Source organism: Erigeron canadensis, chromosome 3 (genome assembly GCF_010389155.1).
Source record: "Erigeron canadensis isolate Cc75 chromosome 3, C_canadensis_v1, whole genome shotgun sequence".
In the NCBI taxonomy this organism is placed as follows: domain Eukaryota; kingdom Viridiplantae; phylum Streptophyta; class Magnoliopsida; order Asterales; family Asteraceae; genus Erigeron; species Erigeron canadensis.
In genome coordinates, this window is record NC_057763.1 from 40,089,434 (window position 1) to 40,109,646 (window position 20,213).

The 20,213-nt window shown below is 34.9% G+C and overlaps 3 protein-coding genes and 1 pseudogene across 4 annotated transcripts; all 4 read left to right on the forward strand.

Annotated features, from left to right (window-relative positions):
- The first annotated feature begins 32 nt into the window (after nucleotides 1–32).
- LOC122592889 (WD repeat-containing protein 6) lies at nucleotides 33–6,869 on the forward strand. The gene is made up of 17 exons (XM_043765214.1): nucleotides 33–176; nucleotides 283–554; nucleotides 1,263–1,371; nucleotides 1,448–1,530; nucleotides 2,103–2,290; nucleotides 2,382–2,514; nucleotides 2,620–2,702; nucleotides 2,844–3,044; nucleotides 3,125–3,818; nucleotides 3,910–4,098; nucleotides 4,191–4,283; nucleotides 4,375–4,565; nucleotides 4,767–5,246; nucleotides 5,345–5,425; nucleotides 5,566–5,651; nucleotides 5,740–6,327; nucleotides 6,471–6,869. Exons 1-17 carry the CDS (start codon nucleotides 86–88, stop codon nucleotides 6,695–6,697), a joined length of 3,789 nt encoding a protein of 1,262 aa, XP_043621149.1. The 5' UTR covers nucleotides 33–85; the 3' UTR covers nucleotides 6,698–6,869.
- A 1,759-nt stretch (nucleotides 6,870–8,628) lies between these two features.
- LOC122593862 (dnaJ homolog subfamily B member 8) lies at nucleotides 8,629–10,015 on the forward strand. 2 transcript variants are annotated; one of them, XM_043766314.1, is made up of 5 exons: nucleotides 8,629–8,730; nucleotides 8,848–8,940; nucleotides 9,070–9,100; nucleotides 9,550–9,700; nucleotides 9,826–10,015. In XM_043766314.1, the coding sequence occupies exons 1-5, from the start codon at nucleotides 8,665–8,667 to the stop codon at nucleotides 9,878–9,880; spliced, it is 396 nt and encodes a 131-aa protein (XP_043622249.1). In that variant the 5' UTR covers nucleotides 8,629–8,664; the 3' UTR covers nucleotides 9,881–10,015. The 2 variants fall into 2 exon arrangements, with proteins under 2 accessions (XP_043622249.1, XP_043622250.1); XM_043766315.1 differs by having other exon boundaries at nucleotides 9,565–9,700.
- A 967-nt stretch (nucleotides 10,016–10,982) lies between these two features.
- LOC122592130 lies at nucleotides 10,983–14,118 on the forward strand (annotated as a pseudogene).
- A 1,690-nt stretch (nucleotides 14,119–15,808) lies between these two features.
- On the forward strand, nucleotides 15,809–19,033 carry LOC122593176 (peptide chain release factor 1, mitochondrial-like). Its single transcript, XM_043765547.1, has 11 exons — nucleotides 15,809–15,964; nucleotides 16,143–16,249; nucleotides 16,400–16,498; nucleotides 17,302–17,485; nucleotides 17,577–17,625; nucleotides 17,707–17,785; nucleotides 17,887–17,961; nucleotides 18,036–18,113; nucleotides 18,233–18,391; nucleotides 18,472–18,567; nucleotides 18,651–19,033. Exons 1-11 carry the CDS (start codon nucleotides 15,841–15,843, stop codon nucleotides 18,840–18,842), a joined length of 1,242 nt encoding a protein of 413 aa, XP_043621482.1. The 5' UTR covers nucleotides 15,809–15,840; the 3' UTR covers nucleotides 18,843–19,033.
- The last annotated feature ends 1,180 nt before the right edge of the window (nucleotides 19,034–20,213 follow it).

Here is a 20,213-nt window from a genome sequence, read left to right on the forward strand (position 1 = left end):
GAAAGTTGAAACAAAGCATATCAGCGTCGCTTTTTTCTTGCTGCCGCACAAAACCACCGGCCGTCAGGCGTCTTCGCCGAAAAAAATGGAAAGCGGACAATATCTTGGAGAAATATCAGCTCTATGCTTTCTCCACTTGCCACCTCCATCTCCCTCACTTCCATATCTACTTGCAGGTTCTTTCACTTTCAATTCCTCATTTATTTACTTATTACAGTCATTAATCAATTAATTAATCTCAGGCTCTCAGCTTAACAATCATTTCATACTCTTAATATTTAGGTACCGGTTCACAGCTTCTATTCTATGACTTGAGTACATCAAATATGATCGCTTCCTTTCAAGTGTTCAATGGAATCAGAGTCCATGGCATTACTACTTGTATTCCACCAACGAAGAATAATGCATCATCGTTTACTTTCACAATAGCCGTTTTCGGTGAACGAAAACTTAAATTACTTCGATTCGACATTAAACAAAATCTAGTGAATTTACTCTCAGTTCAGTCCTTGCCTAATTTTGGTCACTGGATTTTAGATGTCTGCTTTCTTCAGGTAATTCATTTTATTTTATTTTTTGCCTATATATATCTTCAATATAATACTCCAACTCTATGATTATTTTTATAGTAGATAGAAACAACGCTTGTAAGGAGTCCTATTAAAACCAATAAATATTAACCAAACCAGAATAAATAGAAGTTTTCCGAAAAAACCTGCTAGTGGAGGAAGACCTCCTAGGGATACGAGACATAGAGAGAGCCAAAAAAGGATCTTTCGTGATGCATGAAAATTGTAATATACGCGTCTCTCGTTTTGCAATTGTATGCATCCATCTATCCGGTTACCTCTTGTTCTGGTAACAAGTATTATTGGAACCATATAACTTTCCACCTCACCCAAACTGGTTCCATATGAATGTGATATAAGTTACAAGAGGACACATACTCAAGTTACTATTACCAAAAAATGAAAGTTACAATTACGTCTCAAAGCACTTGCCCTAATATTGATATCTGTTGTCGGAAAGAAAAGAATTAACAAATGCTGTTCATTATAATGTATTTTGATAATCGGAAAGTACTCCTCTTATAGCAAGATTTTGAGAGCGACTACTTTTCATGTTTTACTGATAGATGCATATATCATAAGGTATAGTCTTGTGTCCATCTGACATTATAGTATGTTTGACCTTTTAAACTTAAAAATAGTGTCACGATTTCTACTAAGGACCCACAATCTTGTTTCGTTACCTGTTGGTAGGATTGCGTGATTCAAGGAAGTCAGTTTCTAGCAATTGGATGCACTAATAACTCTGTGTATTTCTGGGACATAGCCACATCTACAATCAGCTATGAGGTTAGCTCTCCAGGTATGTTAATACTTTAGGTGACTCCTTCCGAAGAAATCTTTGCTAGACATTTCACTCGTTTTTTCTTCTTTTACAGACAAATGTCTTCTGTATACTATGCGTATGTGGGGTGAAAAAATTGATTCTCTTCATGTTGCCTGTGGTACCATTTTTAACGAGGTAATTGATTTTTCTCCTTAGATTCCTCTAAATTTCTGATGCTCTTGTTTACTATTCAATCCTGACTAGATGGATCCATGTGTCAAATTGTCCTGAGTATAGTGCATATAACCTTGAAGTTTGAATACGAACAATACTGCATTATAATACTATTTGCAAAGTTAGTCCTTGCAGGTGGAATTTTTTAGATAATTATAAAACAATGATTAGCAAGCTATTCCATAAATTGCCTGACATTTAAGCTTGATTGAGGTGGTGTTTGGATTGTGATCGCATTTCCTAGTTTGATAAAGTAAAACATTGGAATGAGAATGTAAATTTAAACCCATTCTCTTAATGGGTTAGAAAGTTCCCTGATTTTATGGGTTTCATACTAGTTATGACGCTCATTCCTACAAAACAAACATAAGCTGAAGTTCTTAACAACTTGGCTGCACTACTTCTTTGCCCAAAAGTCCTTTTAGATACATGATATTGCCTGTAATTATGGAATATTGGGTTGAATATGATTTGTGGTTTCTTAAGTGCTTTCTCTGTTTTGAACATACATAAGTTGATTTTTGTTGCGGCAGATTATTGTCTGGAAAGTTGTTCCTGCTCTAGACAGTCCTCTAAAAGACAATGGATTGCTAACCCCTGTTTGCAAGCATCAATACGAAGCCGTTTCAGTATGTAGACTTGCAGGTCATGAAGGTTCAATATTCCGAATCACTTGGTCCTTGGATGGATCAAAGCTGGTATCGGTCTCTGATGATCGCAGGTCAATTCTGATCTCAGTTTTTCTGACTATCAAATCCTTAGAGCAGCTAAATCAGTGTAAAATGTTTCCTGTTCATATTTTTTTAGTGCAGTGCTCGTATATGGGAAGTTTTGACAGGGAATACTGATGCCAAATTTGCTGCGGAGGTGACTGTTTCCCCTTCCAGTGGGCCTGTGCTATTCGGCCACAGTGCCAGGGTTTGGGATTGCTGTATGTCTGAATCTGTAAGCTTATCATGGACACCCTCAGTAATTGATATATTTCTTCTTTTACAGATAAAAAGATATACAAGTAATTATTTTATTGCATGATTATAATGCTGGCTTTAGTTAATCATCACTGTTGGTGAGGACTGTACATGTCGTGTATGGGGCCTAGATGGAACTGAACTTGGAGTAATCAAAGAGCACATGTAAGTTCAAGGAAATGCAGAAAATTTGCAAGCTTTTATTTTCTTATAATGATCCTGATATACTACGGTGTTCTCTCCTATAGTTTTACGCTTATTTAGATAAAACAACAGCGTAAATGGTTTTGCTTACTTGTTGTGCAGAGGGAGGGGAGTATGGCGATGCTTGTATGACCCAACCTCTTCTCTTCTTATAACTGCTGGATTTGATTCTGCCATAAAAGTGCATCAGTTGAATTCTTTACCCATGGGTTTGGAAAAATGCAATGGTGTGAAAGACTATGATAAAAAACAAATCTTTACATTCCAGATTCCAAATTCAAAGCAAGCTGCACTGATGGATAGGTATGTCATATGTCAAGAATAGTATAATGCAACTTTATACATGTTATCTTGACATTCAAATTGTTTTGTTGCTCTTGTAGCAAAAGTGAATATGTGCGTTGTATGCACTTTGCAAGTGAAGATGCACTTTACGTATCGACAAACAATGGTGTCCTCTACTTTGCTAAAATAATGCCCGATACTGGTGATGCAGTATGGACTCAGCTTTATCGTGCCAGTGAGGATATTCCAATAGTTTGTATGAGCGTATTTCCAGTTGGCACTCGTGTGGAGAATTTGATTGCTCTGGGAGATGGGAAGGGAAGATTATCTGTTGTGAGTGTTGTTGGTAGCCCGACACCAAAAGTCAATATTTCTTTAACGTGGCCCGCTGAAGCTGAGAGACAGCTTCTAGAAACATTTTGGTGCGAGTCCTTGGGTCCTGCGTATATCTTTACTGCTGATCCTAGAGGAAGGTTGAAGCTATGGAATATCCATTCAAGTTCTGAATATGAAATAGGACATAATGCATGCTTAGTTGCAGAAATTGCATCATCTTTTTCTGCAAGGATAGTATGCTTGGATGCATCATTTGCGGAAGAGGTTTTGGTGTGTGGGGATCTTCGTGGTAATCTTGTTATATATCCTTTGTTAAGAAACCTATTGATTGGTAAGCCTGCTGCTTCAGTTGCACATATTTCCCCTTTAACTTACTTCAAAGGAGCTCATGGCATATCTACTGTCAGTAGTATTTCTATCCATGGTTCAAATTCAAGTATAATTGAACTACACTCGGTACGGCTACCCTTTAAGTGTTGTTTTCTTTTATAAATATTTAAAGGAAAGGGTGAAACTTTGATATCTTTTACACATTGTTTTTTTTCAGACCGGGGGAGATGGGTGCATATGCTATATGGAATATGATAAATGTGAACAGAAAGTGGAGTTTATTGGAATGAAACAACTAAAAGAGCTGAGTTTGGTCCAATCTTTCTCTCCCAAAGACAATCCTGATTATGCAATAGGTTTCGCGTCAGCTAATTTTATACTTTGGAATTCATCAACTGAGACTAAGGTTCTCTCTTTCTCATCCCCCTCTCTTTATATTTGACCGTCTGACCTACTTATACAGTTATTCCATTATACAATTATTAATACTTGTAACAGGTAGCTGAAATTCCATGTGGTGGATGGCGGCGTCCTCACACCTACTTTCTTGGTGATGTACCAGAGATGAAGTATTGTTTTGCGTTTGTAAAGGTTTGTGGTTGAGTTTCTCTTTTTTCTGCTCCAGAAGAAAGTCGAATTAATGTTTACTTTCCAAGTAAAGAAGAGTATATTTTCAATGCAGGATGAAGTTATATATGTGCACAAGCACTGGGTAGCAACTAGGGACAGAATATACCCCCAGAATCTCCATCTGCAATTCCATGGCAGAGAGATGCATTCACTGTGTTTCATTGTTGATCAAACAAAGGCTCATCTTTTTCAATCGGGATACATAGCAACAGGTTGCGAGGATGGAACTGTGAGGCTGACAAGGTACGAGTCACTGAAACGATCTGAACTTATGACATCTTCCTATTTGATAGGCGTACAAATAGGCCTAAAATCTGGTTTTGACATGGGATAAAAAAAATGACGCGCCTATGTGTAAGCACCAAATTTTAGGCATATTTGTAGCCCTACCAATTAGTCTTACGTATCATTACTCCTGTAGCTAATGATAAAATATACACTCAGGTATTCTTCAGATGTTGATAACTGGTGTGCTTCAAAATTGCTTGGAGAGCATGTTGGTGGATCTGCTGTGCGATCACTTTGCTCTGTGCAGACGGTACATACTCTTACAGATGATAAGATGGACATAAAAATCCAAGGAATGGCTATAGACGACCATGAGGACCAGTTCCTACTGATTTCAGTTGGCGCAAAAAGGGTCCTAACCGCCTGGAAGCGCAAGATTAGTTCAACACCTAAAAGTGAAATGTCGTTTCAATGGCTTTCTAGTGATTTTCCAATCAGAAACAGTGCCACAAGTTTGAAGGGACCAAAGAAGGAGAAATCTATGGGAGATCTTGATAATGGCTCAGTTGTGAGTATTGGTACTGCATCTAGTTCACTTACTCTAGATAAACCGGAAGTTTGCAGCAGTGATAGTCATGAAAATGACTGGCGGTACCTAGCTGTGACTGCTTTTCTTGTGAAGCTTTCTGGTTCAAGGTGGTGTAAGATCCAAGTAGCGGCAACTTAATTTAGTTATTTCTCAACTCCATAGTTTGGTATCTATTAATGAAGCTGGGTAACTTTTCTGATTGCAGGACATCTGTATGTTTCATCGTTGTTGCATGTTCAGATGCCACAGTTACATTAAGGGCTCTAGTATTACCACATCGTCTTTGGTATGTGCCATTATCCTATCTATGAGCAAATCACACTTCTTTTTTGGTGTACACCAATGTTTAGCAGATTATGTAACAGAAGATTTGTTTTTTTTGAAATCCGACAAGAAATCGTACTCATTCTTTTTGGACTATCGTAGGTTTGACATTGCACTTTTGGTTCCTTCAACTTCACCAGTTCTATCGTTGCAACATGTCATTGTCCCTGAACTTCAAACTTTAAATGGTATTTATTTTCGAAGTCATATATCTTGCCTTCCTCTTATCTAAATCAACACTTGATTAATGTGAAAAATCACCCGTATATCTGTCAGATAATAGTCAGATGAGAAGTCTGTTTATGGTTATTAGTGGGTCTACGGATGGAAGTATTTCCTTTTGGGATGTAACTGAAACCGTTGAAACTTTTATGAAAAGAGTATCATTTCTGCGCAAGGAAGATTGCATCAACTTTCAGAGAAGGCCGCGTACTGGAAGAGGAAGCCAAGGTGGACGTCAGTGGCGGTCACTGGACATGTCAAAGGAAAAACTTACTGACATATCTTTAAATACTAAAGAGAACACTGTGATTAGTATCCAAGATCAAACATCATCAAATTTAGGTTCATCACAAGAAACAAATATGATACAACCCTTGCATGTTCTGAAAAATATTCACCAATCCGGGGTGAATTGTCTCCATGTTTCGGATGCTGCTAAAAATAGTGAATCTTGTTTCCCTTGCAACGTTACAAGTGGTGGTGATGATCAAGCACTGCACTCTTTTTGTTTTCGTGTGATGAGTTCTGATAGATCAACTTCAGAAATGCACTTAAATAATGGAAATGGAACGTCTAAAGATTACCAGATTGTATTTTCACATCCTCATAAGATTGCATCTGCTCATAGTTCTGCTGTGAAAGGTGAAACTTACTTTCCTTCAGTAGATTCATTTTAATTGGAAAAATTTCTTTTATTATGTTGTTATATAGATCCAATTGTTGAAACCCTATACTTTTTGCTGTCTTTATAACTTAGATCAAGTATACTCTTTTTGTGTGTATAGGTGTATGGACAGACGGGCATTGGGTTTTCTCTACTGGGCTTGATCAACGTGTGCGATGTTGGCGCGTGTCAGAAGATGGCAACTTACATGAGCATGCACATTTGATCGTTAGTGTACCAGAACCAGAAGCACTGGATGTTAGAGTATGTGGAAGGAACAGGTATCAAATTCTAGTTGCTGGACGAGGGATGCAGATGATAGAGTTTTTGTCTCTTGCGAACGGTTAGCGTTTTGTCAACATTTTATCTACAGCCTAGTTTGTTTAGTGAGATATTTTCTTTGTATTTATGTCGAGATTGATTAGATCACTGGGTCTTCAGTGATTATCTTTGTTTGGAAGAGCTTTTGATTTTGTATGTTAGTTTGAATGGAAAGAGTTGTATCTTATTGTGTGATTTATAGATCAAATACTGCATTTTGGTTCAAAAAAAATGGCAATCATGTAGGAAAGTGATTTACCGTTAACAGATTTTCCTAAATGTCTTTCTTAGCTATACTACTACATAAACCTTCGTAAACCAGAAGTCATGTGTCTTCATTCTTAAAATTCAAATTTAAGGTACATCAAATTATATAAGGTACATTATACGAGTAGTCCAATAACTTATAAGTTATAACTCAAACTAAAATGGACACATCTTTAATGCAAGTACACATTACAAATTTTCCAATCAACTCAATAAATTTGATTTAATTTTTATTCAAGAAGATATTCACATTTAAAACCATTTTACCTACACATAGATTGTAAAGAATGGGAAAATAATAGGTAGTACATAATTGTACATTTGTACCTATAATATTTACATCATTTACAAAAATAAAAAAAGAAGTTACAAAATCTACGCATGATTCCCCCACTAGCTTTCACTTCCGTGTATAACATGGGTATCTTTTCCAGTATCATACGAGTATATTGCAATGTTTTCACGTGTAGATTTCACTCATTATTTCTCTTCATTCCATATATTGATTTTTCATACATCAATATAACCTCGTTAGAAATATACATAATTACTCGTGTTGGCTTGTATCAAAATGATACATATTTTCACAAGCGTAATTCTTTGAGGTTGATTAAAGGTGTCATGTTTAACTTTGAAATTGAGTTAGTTCTACTCGTATAATATAACTATGATGATTTGAATTTGTAAATCGAGTTTAATTCTAGACGTAGAGATGAATATCTCATGTCTTTATTTATCACTAACCTTGTTAGAAATTGTAACTATATTCATAAACTAGTAAGCATTTTTGTATGTGTTACATATATTTATTTTTTTTAACGGCAATTATTATATTTTTACTTTTAAACTGAATGAATATTAGAGATGAAACTTATAGGTTATGTTTGGTAAAAACGTTGTAGCTGGTAGTTGTATCTTGTAGTTGTAGCTTTTAATTGGAGTTGTAAGTTGTAACTTTTAAGAAAATTGTTAGATAAAATTTTTATACTTGTAAAAGTGTTTGGTATGGTAGTTGTATCTGCAACTTCAAGAGGTATAGGTGTAAGTTTTAAAGATTAAAAGTTTCATCGAAAAGCTAAAGCTCTTGAAGCGATATATTAAGTAGCGTTTCATTTCGGGGTCTTTTCTTTCAAATAAAAGTTAAAATTAATTATATCCAAACAAATTTTTTAATACGATATTTGAAGTTAAAGTTAAAGAGCTTATTGTTCAAAATTAAAAACCAAAGTTTCTCAAAAATGGCAAACATCCCCATTAAATCTTATGTATCGTATTCACTTTAGTTAGTGTATGTAAAGAAATATGTAGTATTTCTTAAAACTTAAACATATAAAGGATGACAATCATAATAAGAGGAACCAACTGGGTTGAATCAGTGGTTGGAGCTCATGCCTCTGAAAACAGAGGTCATGAGTTCGATCCTCATGCCCAGTAAGGCTGGAGGTCCTTTTCTACCTATGGTAGAACCTGGAAGCAGTCTCTTTACCTTTGGTAGGGGTAAGACTGTCTACATATCAACCTCCCCATACACCGTCGAAGACGGTATTGAGACCCAAAACCCGTGAAAGACGACACTGGGAGTTACTTACTTTTTACAATCATAATAAGAGGGAGGGGGGAAAATGAAAATATATGCTACCGGGGTGAGTTTTAATAGAAAGTTTACTTTTCAAAAAAAATAAAGACACGACAGGACAGGACAGAGTTTAGTTTGATTTTGGGAAAAAATGTTCGGAGAGGAAGCCAAGGTATTGCTAGGCTTTCTTCCCAATTCCACCCCTTCTTCTTCACAGGTTTCTTTTTCTGATTATTACTTCTTTTTTGTTTATTTATTTATGTTAATATAATTAAAAGTTTAAATTTGATTTAATTTAGAAATAGCAAGTAAATGAGTAATTAATAAAAAACAGGTGAAAGCCGCTTACAAGAAAAAGGCATTAGAAACACATCCAGATCGTTTTCCTCTTTCCCAACGGTCTGTGGCTGAATCCAATTTTAAGCTGGTAATTTCTTTCTTTAATTAATTTACATTACTCTTACTTGCTTAACTTCTTACCAAATTGTTGTTATTTTGAAATTGTTAATTTATTTATTTTTTATTATTACTTTTTAATATTATCTTTAATTGACAGATTTCAGAAGCTTACACATGCTTACAATCGGGTAATCTCTTTGTCCTTTGTACATTTGGTTTCCGTACTTAATTCTGCATACCATTAATGTTAGGAAAAAGTGGTTGAAATTTTGTTACAAGTCTCAAATTGTTATTATCATTATCATGTATGTTAAACTTTAGATTCGTAGCTATTGTATTCCATATGACACATTGCTAAAAGCCTAAAACATACAACTGGTGTCATACTGTCATGTAATTAGCATTTTATAAGTCATAAAAATACAATCGCAAACTTATACAAATTTTTTTAAGTTGGACACATACACAAATTATAAAACATGACAAGTTTAGTACGCCTCTGTTACATTGTGTTGCAGCTTGGAAGTAACCCATACAAATAAAAACCCAAATGGAAGTGGAAAATGTTGATATATAGGCATTATTACATTATAATATTGCAAGTGTTGTATATTATCTTGTGTCGTTACAACAACAGGCACATATTCAACAGGAGGCACATATTCAACAGTGGTGAGAACCGGAGTCCCAAGGACTAATGGAGGAAGTAAAAGCCATGCCTTGATACGAATTCCGTTCCTATTCATTGTGTTAGGGACTGTTGCACTTGGCGGATCCAGTGCCACTAGGTAAAGAATTACTTATCTTTGCGGGTGTTTTGATAAGAAATGCTTACCTTTGCCAGTGTTTTGATAAAGCACTTGCTATAGATTAAGCAAATCATGACATGATTTTATTTTCTTTTCTAAAACAGGGCTTATCGAAGACAGAAAGAGGACTACCCCTCGCATAACCCTTTTCTTCCTTGAGGTTACATATATAGAGACATGCATCAATCAATATATATAATCGTAATAGTGTTGTGTTCTATGTGCATTCGTTGTGGTCATAGATAAATGTTGTTCTAGATGTGTTTGAATACAAAGCGTATGCTTTTTTGCTCATTGTATATGTTACATCTGACTAGGTTTGTATATGACACGATTCATACAAGAAGTTATGCGACAAATAATTGATTATGAGATCAATAAACAGAAACTCCGAAGATTATCTTTTGATCTAGAATTTTAATATTTATTAAGAAACCATATCATTTTTGCTTTTTGGTCTTTCTACTATCTTAAGCAATAGAAATTTTAAGCTAAACCAACCACTAAGCAAAGGGATATTGTCATAAGCTTGCATTTTATAAATAAGCTTAAGCCCCCAGAAGGATCGCCTCACTGCACAAGCTATTTAGATGGCTAAATTTTGTTGTATGAATATCACTTCCCATTCCCATTTGAGTTAGTCGATTCCATTACATAGTTCAAAATACTTGTTACATAGCATTCTAAATAAGCATATTAGACTTCACTTGAGACCTCTAAATTTATATGAAAACATAATGTTAAAATGAGTTTTATGAGTTTATAAAATACAGTAATAGTTTACATATACATAAGATTATTCGAGCTCAAGTTTAAATAATTCAATGAGTTTATCAAATTCAAGGTTTAAATAAATAAAGATTTCAGAAAAGATAAATTAGCAACTGAGGTCGAAAAATAATGAACTGAGTCGAACTCGAGTTCAAACACAGTTTAAACTAAGCTTGAAGTCTCGAACAGGATCCGGTACTCAATAAACGAGCAAGCCCAGAATTCCTAAACACTTGTTTATATACAAGAAGGTTACCTGTGCAATGCGGCGGAAGGTAAGTAGTGGCAGTGGTGACGACGGGTGGTGCCGGTAACGATGACATAACGATGCGTTTATGAATTGAAAAGTATTTGATTTAAATATTTAGTTCGAACTGGATCCGATAGCAAAGCCCAAAATTCCTAAACCCTTGTTTATTATACTCGTGTATTTTAATATTTTAATAAATATAAAGAAAAAAGAAGCAAACACCCTTAAAACCAAAGGAAAATGAGAGCTGGAGCAACTGGGGTTTTATGCAGAAATTTAGTCCGCGCATTCTCAAGAAATGGAAATAACAATAATAATTTGTTCATCAAAATCCATCCTTTTTCGTTTCCCAAATACTCAACTGGTACATTCTGCCTTCATCCTTCCTCTTTGTTTGTTTTTGGTTTTTTATAATAGAAACTTGTTTGTTGATATGATTAGTATTACGATAGTATATATACCATGAAATAATATAACTTTGTGTGTGTTATATAAAGTGGTGGAGACGCAGCCGAAAATAACGGATGAACTGATAAAGATTATGGAACAGAGATCGAGTGTCTGCTATTGAACACAGAAATGCTTATCTTCAAGGCATCATTAATCAGCTGGTAGTAACACTGACCAACACTCAACAAGAATGTTATTAAATAGTTATTAATCAGGTAGTAACACTATTGTATAAACGGAGATGACCCAAATGATTATCTTTTATCTAAATATATGTGTGTGTGCAGTTTTGAGATTGTCGTTGTTTCAAGTTTTCTCGCAGTTTTGGTGGTATTGAGTTAATGTACTTATATCGTGTTTTCTTCTGTTTGTGTCTATGTTCCACGAAAACAGCCGGATGCCTCACCATCCGAGTATTCAATAGCAAATAAGGAGCTTCAGAGCCTGAATGATAAAATGGATCTCATAAGACAGTTGAGGACCATTGAAAAGGTGATTTCTTGTGCTTTTCTTTAATTTTAGTAATTTCACATTTGATGTTATCAACTTGTAGATAAATATCATCGAATACAAAGAGTATGAGTTAGTATGTATTTGTTGTGTTATTTATATATGTATATATCTCATGGTCCTGCGTCGACAATATTTATTCTTATTTCTCATAATCAAGTTGTTGGAATCTTGAATGACGTTCTTGTATATGTTCCGTTACTCTAGGGTTAAGGAGCTTTATAAAAAAGTTTTAGCCTTTTGTTATGTTCACATTTGTGCTTCAACACAGTTTTCTAGCTTCTTACCTTACTATTTGCTATTGTATTTCATCTAAGAAAATGATACAATTGCTACCAGTAGCTGGTTTTTTGCTACAATCCGAAGTTGCACTTGTATGGTTGGTCTTTAATGTAGTCTTACTGCATTGTTACTTCACTTTCAGCGTATTTGATTTCTTCCATTACGCATGTTGTCTGCTACTGTGTGTGGTTGTAGGACATTGAATTGTTCAATTGGATGATTGATGCACCTCGTGAAGATGTAGACTTGACTTGTACTATGTATAATGAATTGCTGTCTTCGTCATATAAAGCTAGCGGAGGAACGCGAAAAAGAAAAACAAGACATTCATAATCTGTTGCTTAAATCTTTACTTCCCAAGGACGATGCCGATGCAAGGGGTTGCATTTTGGAAGTTAGAGCAGGTTACTGAATAATTGATTATTAAACTGGTTTGACTTTTGAGCATATTGCCAAATGTTTCGTTGTTTATGAAATCAAGTTATTTTGATGTTGCATCAGGGACTGGTGGGGAAGAGGCTTCTCTGTTCGCAATGGACATCTTCAAAATGTAATATTTAGATATTTGGTTTATGAAGATATTAACTTTTTTTTTTTTTTTTGGGGGGGGGGGGGGGGGGGGGGGGGGGGGGGAGAGAACAGCAAGATATTAATTGTTATCCTGATTTCTGAACCTTTGATGTTTGAATCACACCAGGGACGAGAGATACTCCCAGAAAAAAGGTTGGAGGTTTGAGGTGGTAGATGCCACAGACTCAGATATGAAAGGATTAAAGGTCGGTTACATATTATTAAAGTAAGGTTATATTGAGAAATACATAAACTTTGAGGGCGCGTTTAGTTGGAGAAAATGTTTTTAAGTTTTCCATTTCTAGAAAGTGAAAAGGTTTTTCATTTCTAAAAAACTCTTGAAAATTTTGAAAACGCGTTCAAAATAAAAGATGGAGTTTTCATTTTTCCATTTTATAAAACTAGAAAACATGTTCAAATTCACTTGTATTCTAATTTTAGGTTTATAAAAGGTTTTGAAAATAGAAAAGTGAAAACAAAAACTGAAAAAAACAGTTTTCTAATTTTAGTGCAAAAGTTGGAAAAGGGATTTTTCATTTTCTAGGAAAACTTTTCTAAAAAATTACAATTTGAACGCGTTTCCTGTTTTCCATGTTTTCTTGGAAAATGAAAATGGAAAACAAGGTAATTTTCTTGAACTAAACGCACCCTGAGTAATTAAAATGAGTGTATTTTGTTGGCAGGAAGCAAGTGCTGCAATATCCGGGGCGAGTTCCCATTACTGAAAAGTCTGGACTTGTTCATACAAGTGCCGTGTCTGTTTCTATTCTTCCCCAGGCAGATGAGGTGATATTTACTAAATACTTTTTGATTCTGTTATCTTATTAATGCTTGAAATATGTTATGAGGTGTGCATGATTTATTATTCATATTTCCGGAGATGATCAAAATGGTTTTATACATTTTTGCAGGTAGATGTTCAACTGAGGCACGAGGACTTGAGAATTGACACATATAGGTCTGAGGAATCTGGTGGTCAGCATGCAAATACTATTAATAGTGCTGTTCAAATCACCCATATTCCATCTGGCCTCACTGTTGCCATACAAAATGAATGCTCACAACATATGGTAGGTATCTCGTTTTTAGTAAGCTTAAGCGCTAGAAGTATTGTGCGCAAGGCGGTATGAGATGGAGAGATGTAGAGTGCATAACAGTAGATCAAAGCCAAGATCGGAGCAGGTTTTATTAAACATTATTTAGGTGTTGTGCAATTACTCGTACTATGTATAAGATTAAAATAGCTTGTTTGTCAACTACTTTTTGTCCTTTCCCTTCAAAACAGATCGGTAGTGGAGATAGATATGATTGTATACGTACCTACAACTTTCCACAAGGACGAGTGACAGATCACAGGATAAGCTTCACTCATCATTCCATCAGTGATATGATGCAAGGAGAGAGTTTAGACGACTTCATTGATGCCCTTCTTTTGCAGCAGGAAATGGATGCAATTGCAGATTTCAGCGCCAATAGTTCCCTTAATAATTCAGTGAACAGATTCTAATAGCTCCCTGATAACTTGAATAGTTATCTTAATAATTCAGTGAACACTGATTTTGACTTGTCTGATAGTGCTAGTAGTCGCAGAACTGTAATTTTCATAAACATTATCAAGTTTTGTTCATTCGTTCTAGCTTTTTTGCTTTACGCCTCACTTCGGATTATCCGAGTGTTGTGTTTAGGTTGAATTTGAACCAAATTATGTTAGATAACTCAACCACTCATCTTGAAAAGTATAGAAAAACTAAATTGGATGGTAGTGAATGACTGAATGCTGCATCATGCTATGCTTTGAAGAGGTAATGGATACTATAATCATCTTGAAAAGTAGTCCTTGCTACCAACAAAACAGTTTCTTAATATATTCAAAACATATTGCGACTAACATAATTTTGTTAATACACTATAATCATCATAATATTTCTGAAAATGATATATCCTCTTAATAAATAGCTTAATAATTCTCTTAAAAATCTTTAGAATATAACAAGTGTAATACATTAATTTTCTTTCCAAATCTATATATTTTGATTTTAACGAGTGTCATGATCTCATTGTTAAGAGGATTATTATGAGGATGGCTTAGGAGGATTTATTATTTTTCTATATGGGAAATGATATTCCTACAACACAATTTGGTAATCTACAACAATATCTGCATTACGCAGTTGTATCCTGTGCAATAAAGTTTGTAACTTTGTTGTGGATGTCAAAGTTATGTTGTAGAAATATCACTCCCCTTCTATATCAATGAAGGAAAATGATTAATCTTCAATGAATGATAGTAATGTTGGTGTTAAAATAATTTCCATCTTATTATTATTATTAGAGTTAATTGCAAATTTGGTCTATGAGGTTTGCTCATTTTGGCGATGCCGGGGTCTCTTTTTTGACTTTTTTTATGTTGTTGCAATTTTGGTTCCTTTTTAACGGATCTGTTTAGAGAGGATGTTTAAGTAAGCACGTAATGAACACGTGCATGGGCACAAACGTAATAAGCCACCCAATAATTCAATAAGTCCTTTTTCTTCCTTTTTTTTTATCCACGAAATAAACCCTAAATTCCATTTTCCCAAAAAATAATTACAACCCCCATAAATCAAAAACTCCATAAATCAAATACTCTCTAAATCAACTGCAAAAGGTCAAAACAGGGACCCTAATGCAACGATTGTCAAAAAGAGATCGGTGTTAGAAAATGAACAAACCACAGGGACCAAATTTGCAATTAACTCTTATTATTATCATGTAGAGTGATTGACACGAATTGTTCTTGTGGTTTACCAAAAAGTCTGATTTCGTCTTTTAACTTTGGAAATATGAGTGGCAATCCTTTATTGACATAAACGATCGCGTTTTATCCTTTTCGATACGGACGTCAACTTGAATTCGTCAACCTTCTCACATGCATTACACGTGATGGCACTTAGGTCATTCGTAACTTTAAAAGACGAAACCAGACAATTTGGACAATCCACAAGGACGATTTTGTGTCGATCGCTCTATAATACATCATAAAACATTTGTTTTATTCATTTTTTAAACTAGTTAGTTGGTACTTTAAAATGTCTCTTTATTTAACATTTTCTCCGCCTAATATATTTATATTATTTTTACCAAAATTATTTACAATATACAACTTTTTAATCCTAAAATTATTACACTATATTTTTTTTATATCAATTACCGTGTTATAGTAAACAATAAACAAAGGCATATGGTCATAAAGCTTGCGTTTTGATAAATATGCTTAAAACCCAAGAAAAAGATTTATGAAAAGAAAATGAGAGGTGGAGCAACTAGGGTTTTATGCAGAAATTTAGTCCGTGCATTCTCAAGAAATGGAAATAGCAATAATAATATGTTCATCAAAATCCATCCCTTTTCGTTTCCCAAATACTCAACTGGTACATTCTGCCTTCATCCTTGTTTTTGAGTTTTTAATTTTTATAGCAGAAAGAAATATAGTTTATCGCCTTTCACAGATTGGGGCAAACAAACTTGTTTTTCGATATGATTACGATTACTTTATCGTTAATATACCATGAAAGTATAAACTTATATGTGTGCTATATATATATAAAGTGGTGGAGATGCAGCCGCAAACATCGGCTGAACTGATAAAGATTATGGAGCAGAGACTGTCTGCTATTGAACACAGAAATGCTTATCTTCAAGGCATCATTAATCAGGTAAGGCTGAAATACTCATCAAGATTATTACAAGTATTACTGTTTATGTTATTCGAATAGTTATTAGATGGTTACAACACAAACCTCTCACTGAGTTTATGTACTAATATAATGTTATTTTCTGTTTGTATCTATGTTGAATGAAGACAGCCGGAAACCTCACCAACCGAGTTTTCAAGAGCAAACAAGGAGCTTCAGAAGCTAAATGATAAAATGGATCTCATAAGTAAGTTGAGGACCATCGAAAAGGTGATTTCTTGTGCTTTTGTTTACTTCTGGTAATTAAGTTGAAGTTATCGACTTGTAGGATAATTATCATCGAATAAGGAGTATGATTCTATATGTGTTATATATGTATATATCCCATGGGTCTGCCGTCTGAATAAGCAATTTATATTCATTTTTCTCATAATCAAGTTGTTGGTTGTATCTGTTCTGTTTAGGGTTAACTAGTTCTTGACATCTTGTTATATAGGAACTTCACAAAATAGTGGTAGCCTATCGTTAGGTTCACTCATGTGCTCCAACCCAACAGATGATTGGATAGGATACTGGTTTTAGCTTATATAAGACGCCTTTTTCAGAGGTTGGCATCTCGAAAGTGTCAACTTTTTTGTGCACTGTAAGTTAGTTTTAGACAGTTTTCTGGTTTGCCTTACTGTTGTATTTATTCTATGAAAATGAAGTCCTCGTGTTGCAACCGTCTTCGCCAATGAGGTTGGTTTAGAGATAAGGTCTTTAACCATTGGAGTTGAGTTCCATTTCTCACATCTGTGGGGGTGGATTAGTAGGGGTTTTTCTAGAGTCCTGGATTTCATTTCAAACATCGTGTAATTTAGGAGTAGGAGTAGGATAAAATGCCATTCTAAAAAAAATTATTATAAGTAAAAAAAAAAAGAAAAAAGAAAAAAAAAATGTAACAATCCCTTTCAGTAGCTGTATTTTTGCAACCACAAATGATTTATGGTTGGCATTGTTACTTCACCCCCTTTCAGTATCTGTGTTCTTTCATTACACATGTTATGTGATATTGATGCTGTGTGTGGTTGTAGGAAATTCAAAGTTTAAAATCGCTAGTTGGCGACTCTGAAGAAGATAAAGACATGCAGGCAATGGCATATGAGGAACTGGAGCAAGTTTTAAAAGAACAACAAAATGTGCATAATCTGTTGCTTAAGTCTTTACTTCCCAAGGACGATGCCGATGCAAGGGGTTGCATTTTGGAAGTTAGAGCAGGTAGCTGCATAATGGATGATTAAGCTGTTTTTGAGCATAATGCCAAATCTTGCATTGCTTATGGAATCAATTTGTTTTTATGTTGCATCAGGGACTGGTGGAGAAGAGGCTTCTCTGTTCGCAATGGACATCTTCAAAATGTAATTTCTGTATATTTATTTTATCAAGATATTAAAATGTTCTCTATAACTTTCTGAACCCTGATGTTTAAATCATACCAGGTATGAGAGATACTCCCAGAAAAAAGGATGGAGGTTTGAGGTGGTAGATGTCACAGACTCAAATATGAAAGGATTTAAGGTCAGTTACATCTTATTGGATTGGGTTATATTAACAGAAACATAAATTTTGAGTAATTTATATGCATAATAAGTATATCTTGTTTTGTTGGCACTTGGCAGGAAGCAAGTGCTGCAATATCCGGGGCGGATGTCTATGGAAAACTGAAGTTCGAGAGTGGAATTCATAGAGTGCAGGTTCTACTTCATTCTTAAAGTGACCGACTACTAGTATGAGACACATTATTTAGTAATTGGTTTTAATTTTGCAGCGAGTTCCCATTACTGAAAAGTCTGGACGTGTTCATACAAGTGCCGTGTCTGTTGCTATCCTTCCCCAGGCAGATGAGGTGATGAATTACTACAATAGTTTTAATTCTGTTATCTTATTAATTTGGAAAAGTATTTTACAAGGCGTGTGTGATTGATTATTCATATTTCTGGAGATAATTGAAGTGGTGTTTTGCAGGTAGATGTTCAACTGAGGAACGAGGACTTGAGAATTGACACATATAGGTCTGGGGGATCTGGTGGTCAGCATGCGAATACTACTAATAGTGCTGTCCGAATCACCCATATTCCATCTGGCCTCACAGTTGCCATACAAGATGAGCGCTCACAACACATGGTAGGTATCTCCTTTTTAATAAGCTTACTGCTGCTATATACCCTTGGAAATCATTTTTGTTTCCCTTGGTTTGATGTTAGAACAAAGCTAAAGGGCTAAAAGTATTGTGCGCGAGACTGTATGAGATGGAGAGATGTAGAGTGCATAACAGTAGATCTAAGTTAAGATCAGATCAGGTATTGTTAAACATGATTAGATGTTGTATAATACTAAATTTGTTTGTTCATCAACTACATTTTGTCCGTTCCCTTAAAAACAGATCGGTAGTGGAGATAGATCTGAACGTATACGTACCTACAACTTTCCACAAGGGCGAGTGACGGATCACAGGATAGGCTTCACTCATCATTCCATCAGCGATATGATACAAGGAGAGAGTTTAGACTACTTCATTGATGCCCTTCTTTTGCAGCAAGAAATGGATGCAATTGCAGACTTTCAGCGCCAGTAGTGGTTGATTTCCTTGCTATCAACTAAAGATTTATTTTACAACTACAAGCATATTGCTACCTGATGAGTAAAATAGTTCTTTTAATAATTTAGTGAACACTGATGATTTTGACGTGTATCTGATAGTACCAGTAGTCACATAACCATACTTTTTATAAAGATATTGAGATCTGTTCATTCGTTCTTGCTTAAGGCTTCACTTTGGATTATCCGAGTGGCGTGTATAGGTGAATTGAACCAAATTATGTTAGATAACCCAACCACTCATTCAAGTAAATGAGCACACATATCATCAAGTGTAAAAATAACCGACATTTTGAAAAGTATAGAAAATTGAATTGGATGTTAGTGAATACTGGACGATACAGGATATAATCATCATAATATTTCAATAAATGGTAGTGATGTTAGTGTTGAATATTGGTGTTGAAAATATTTTCAACTGATTAATGTACAAAAAAGTATCGGGTTCCACTCTTCTCACAACCATTTCAGTCACTAAGCAAAAACCGAGCCATTGAAAGGTTATGTTGCACAAACCAAAATACTAAAACTGATATCTAATCATCACCACTTTCGTCACTATATGAAACAAGCCCGCCAGTGACAGCATCTTGGATAGGCCCTGAAGGTATTTCTGTATTAGTAGTGCTAATAGAGGCAGAATGGTGTTCTGTCATAATATCTTTACATTCATCGGAGTTGACCTGCTGATCCGTCCTCGGTTTCTTTGCTTGAGGTTTCACTTTTATGACTACTCCTAATGAACGTGCACGTGGTTTCTTCTCTGCGAATGTTTGTTCCTAGAAGCCAAATACACAAATGATTATTACAAGCCTGTGTAGGAATGCCACTTCAACAATGAATGTTAAAAGTTTGTGTCCCCACTCTACAATCATCAAATTGTCTGGCAATGAACTGTCTGGCAAATTTTCCAAATTAAACACACTTTCAAAAGCATCGAACAAACGACGTTGTGTGATTCCACTCACTATGCTTAAACCTTTCATTAAACTCTGCATATTTTTTGTCCTTATTCTCCTTTAAGATCTGCAGAAAGTTATTTATCAACCGAATATTAAAAAAAAAAGAAAACAAGCTTCAAAGGATTATCAATGAATGCAAAAGTAATACACACCAAAATGTGCTATTGGCTAGGGGAGTGATTAACATAATTAAGTTATTTTAAAATACAGATAGTTATTTAGGATAATTGGATAAACCATAATGTGCTTAAACAAAAACTTGCACGTGATGTCCATGATTCCACACTACAATTTGTTCTGCTCTTACTTTCATAGCAAGCAACACACAAGTCAGATGTCAATATGAAGTTTTAAAAGATAAACCCAAGAATCAAGCATGTTTAGCT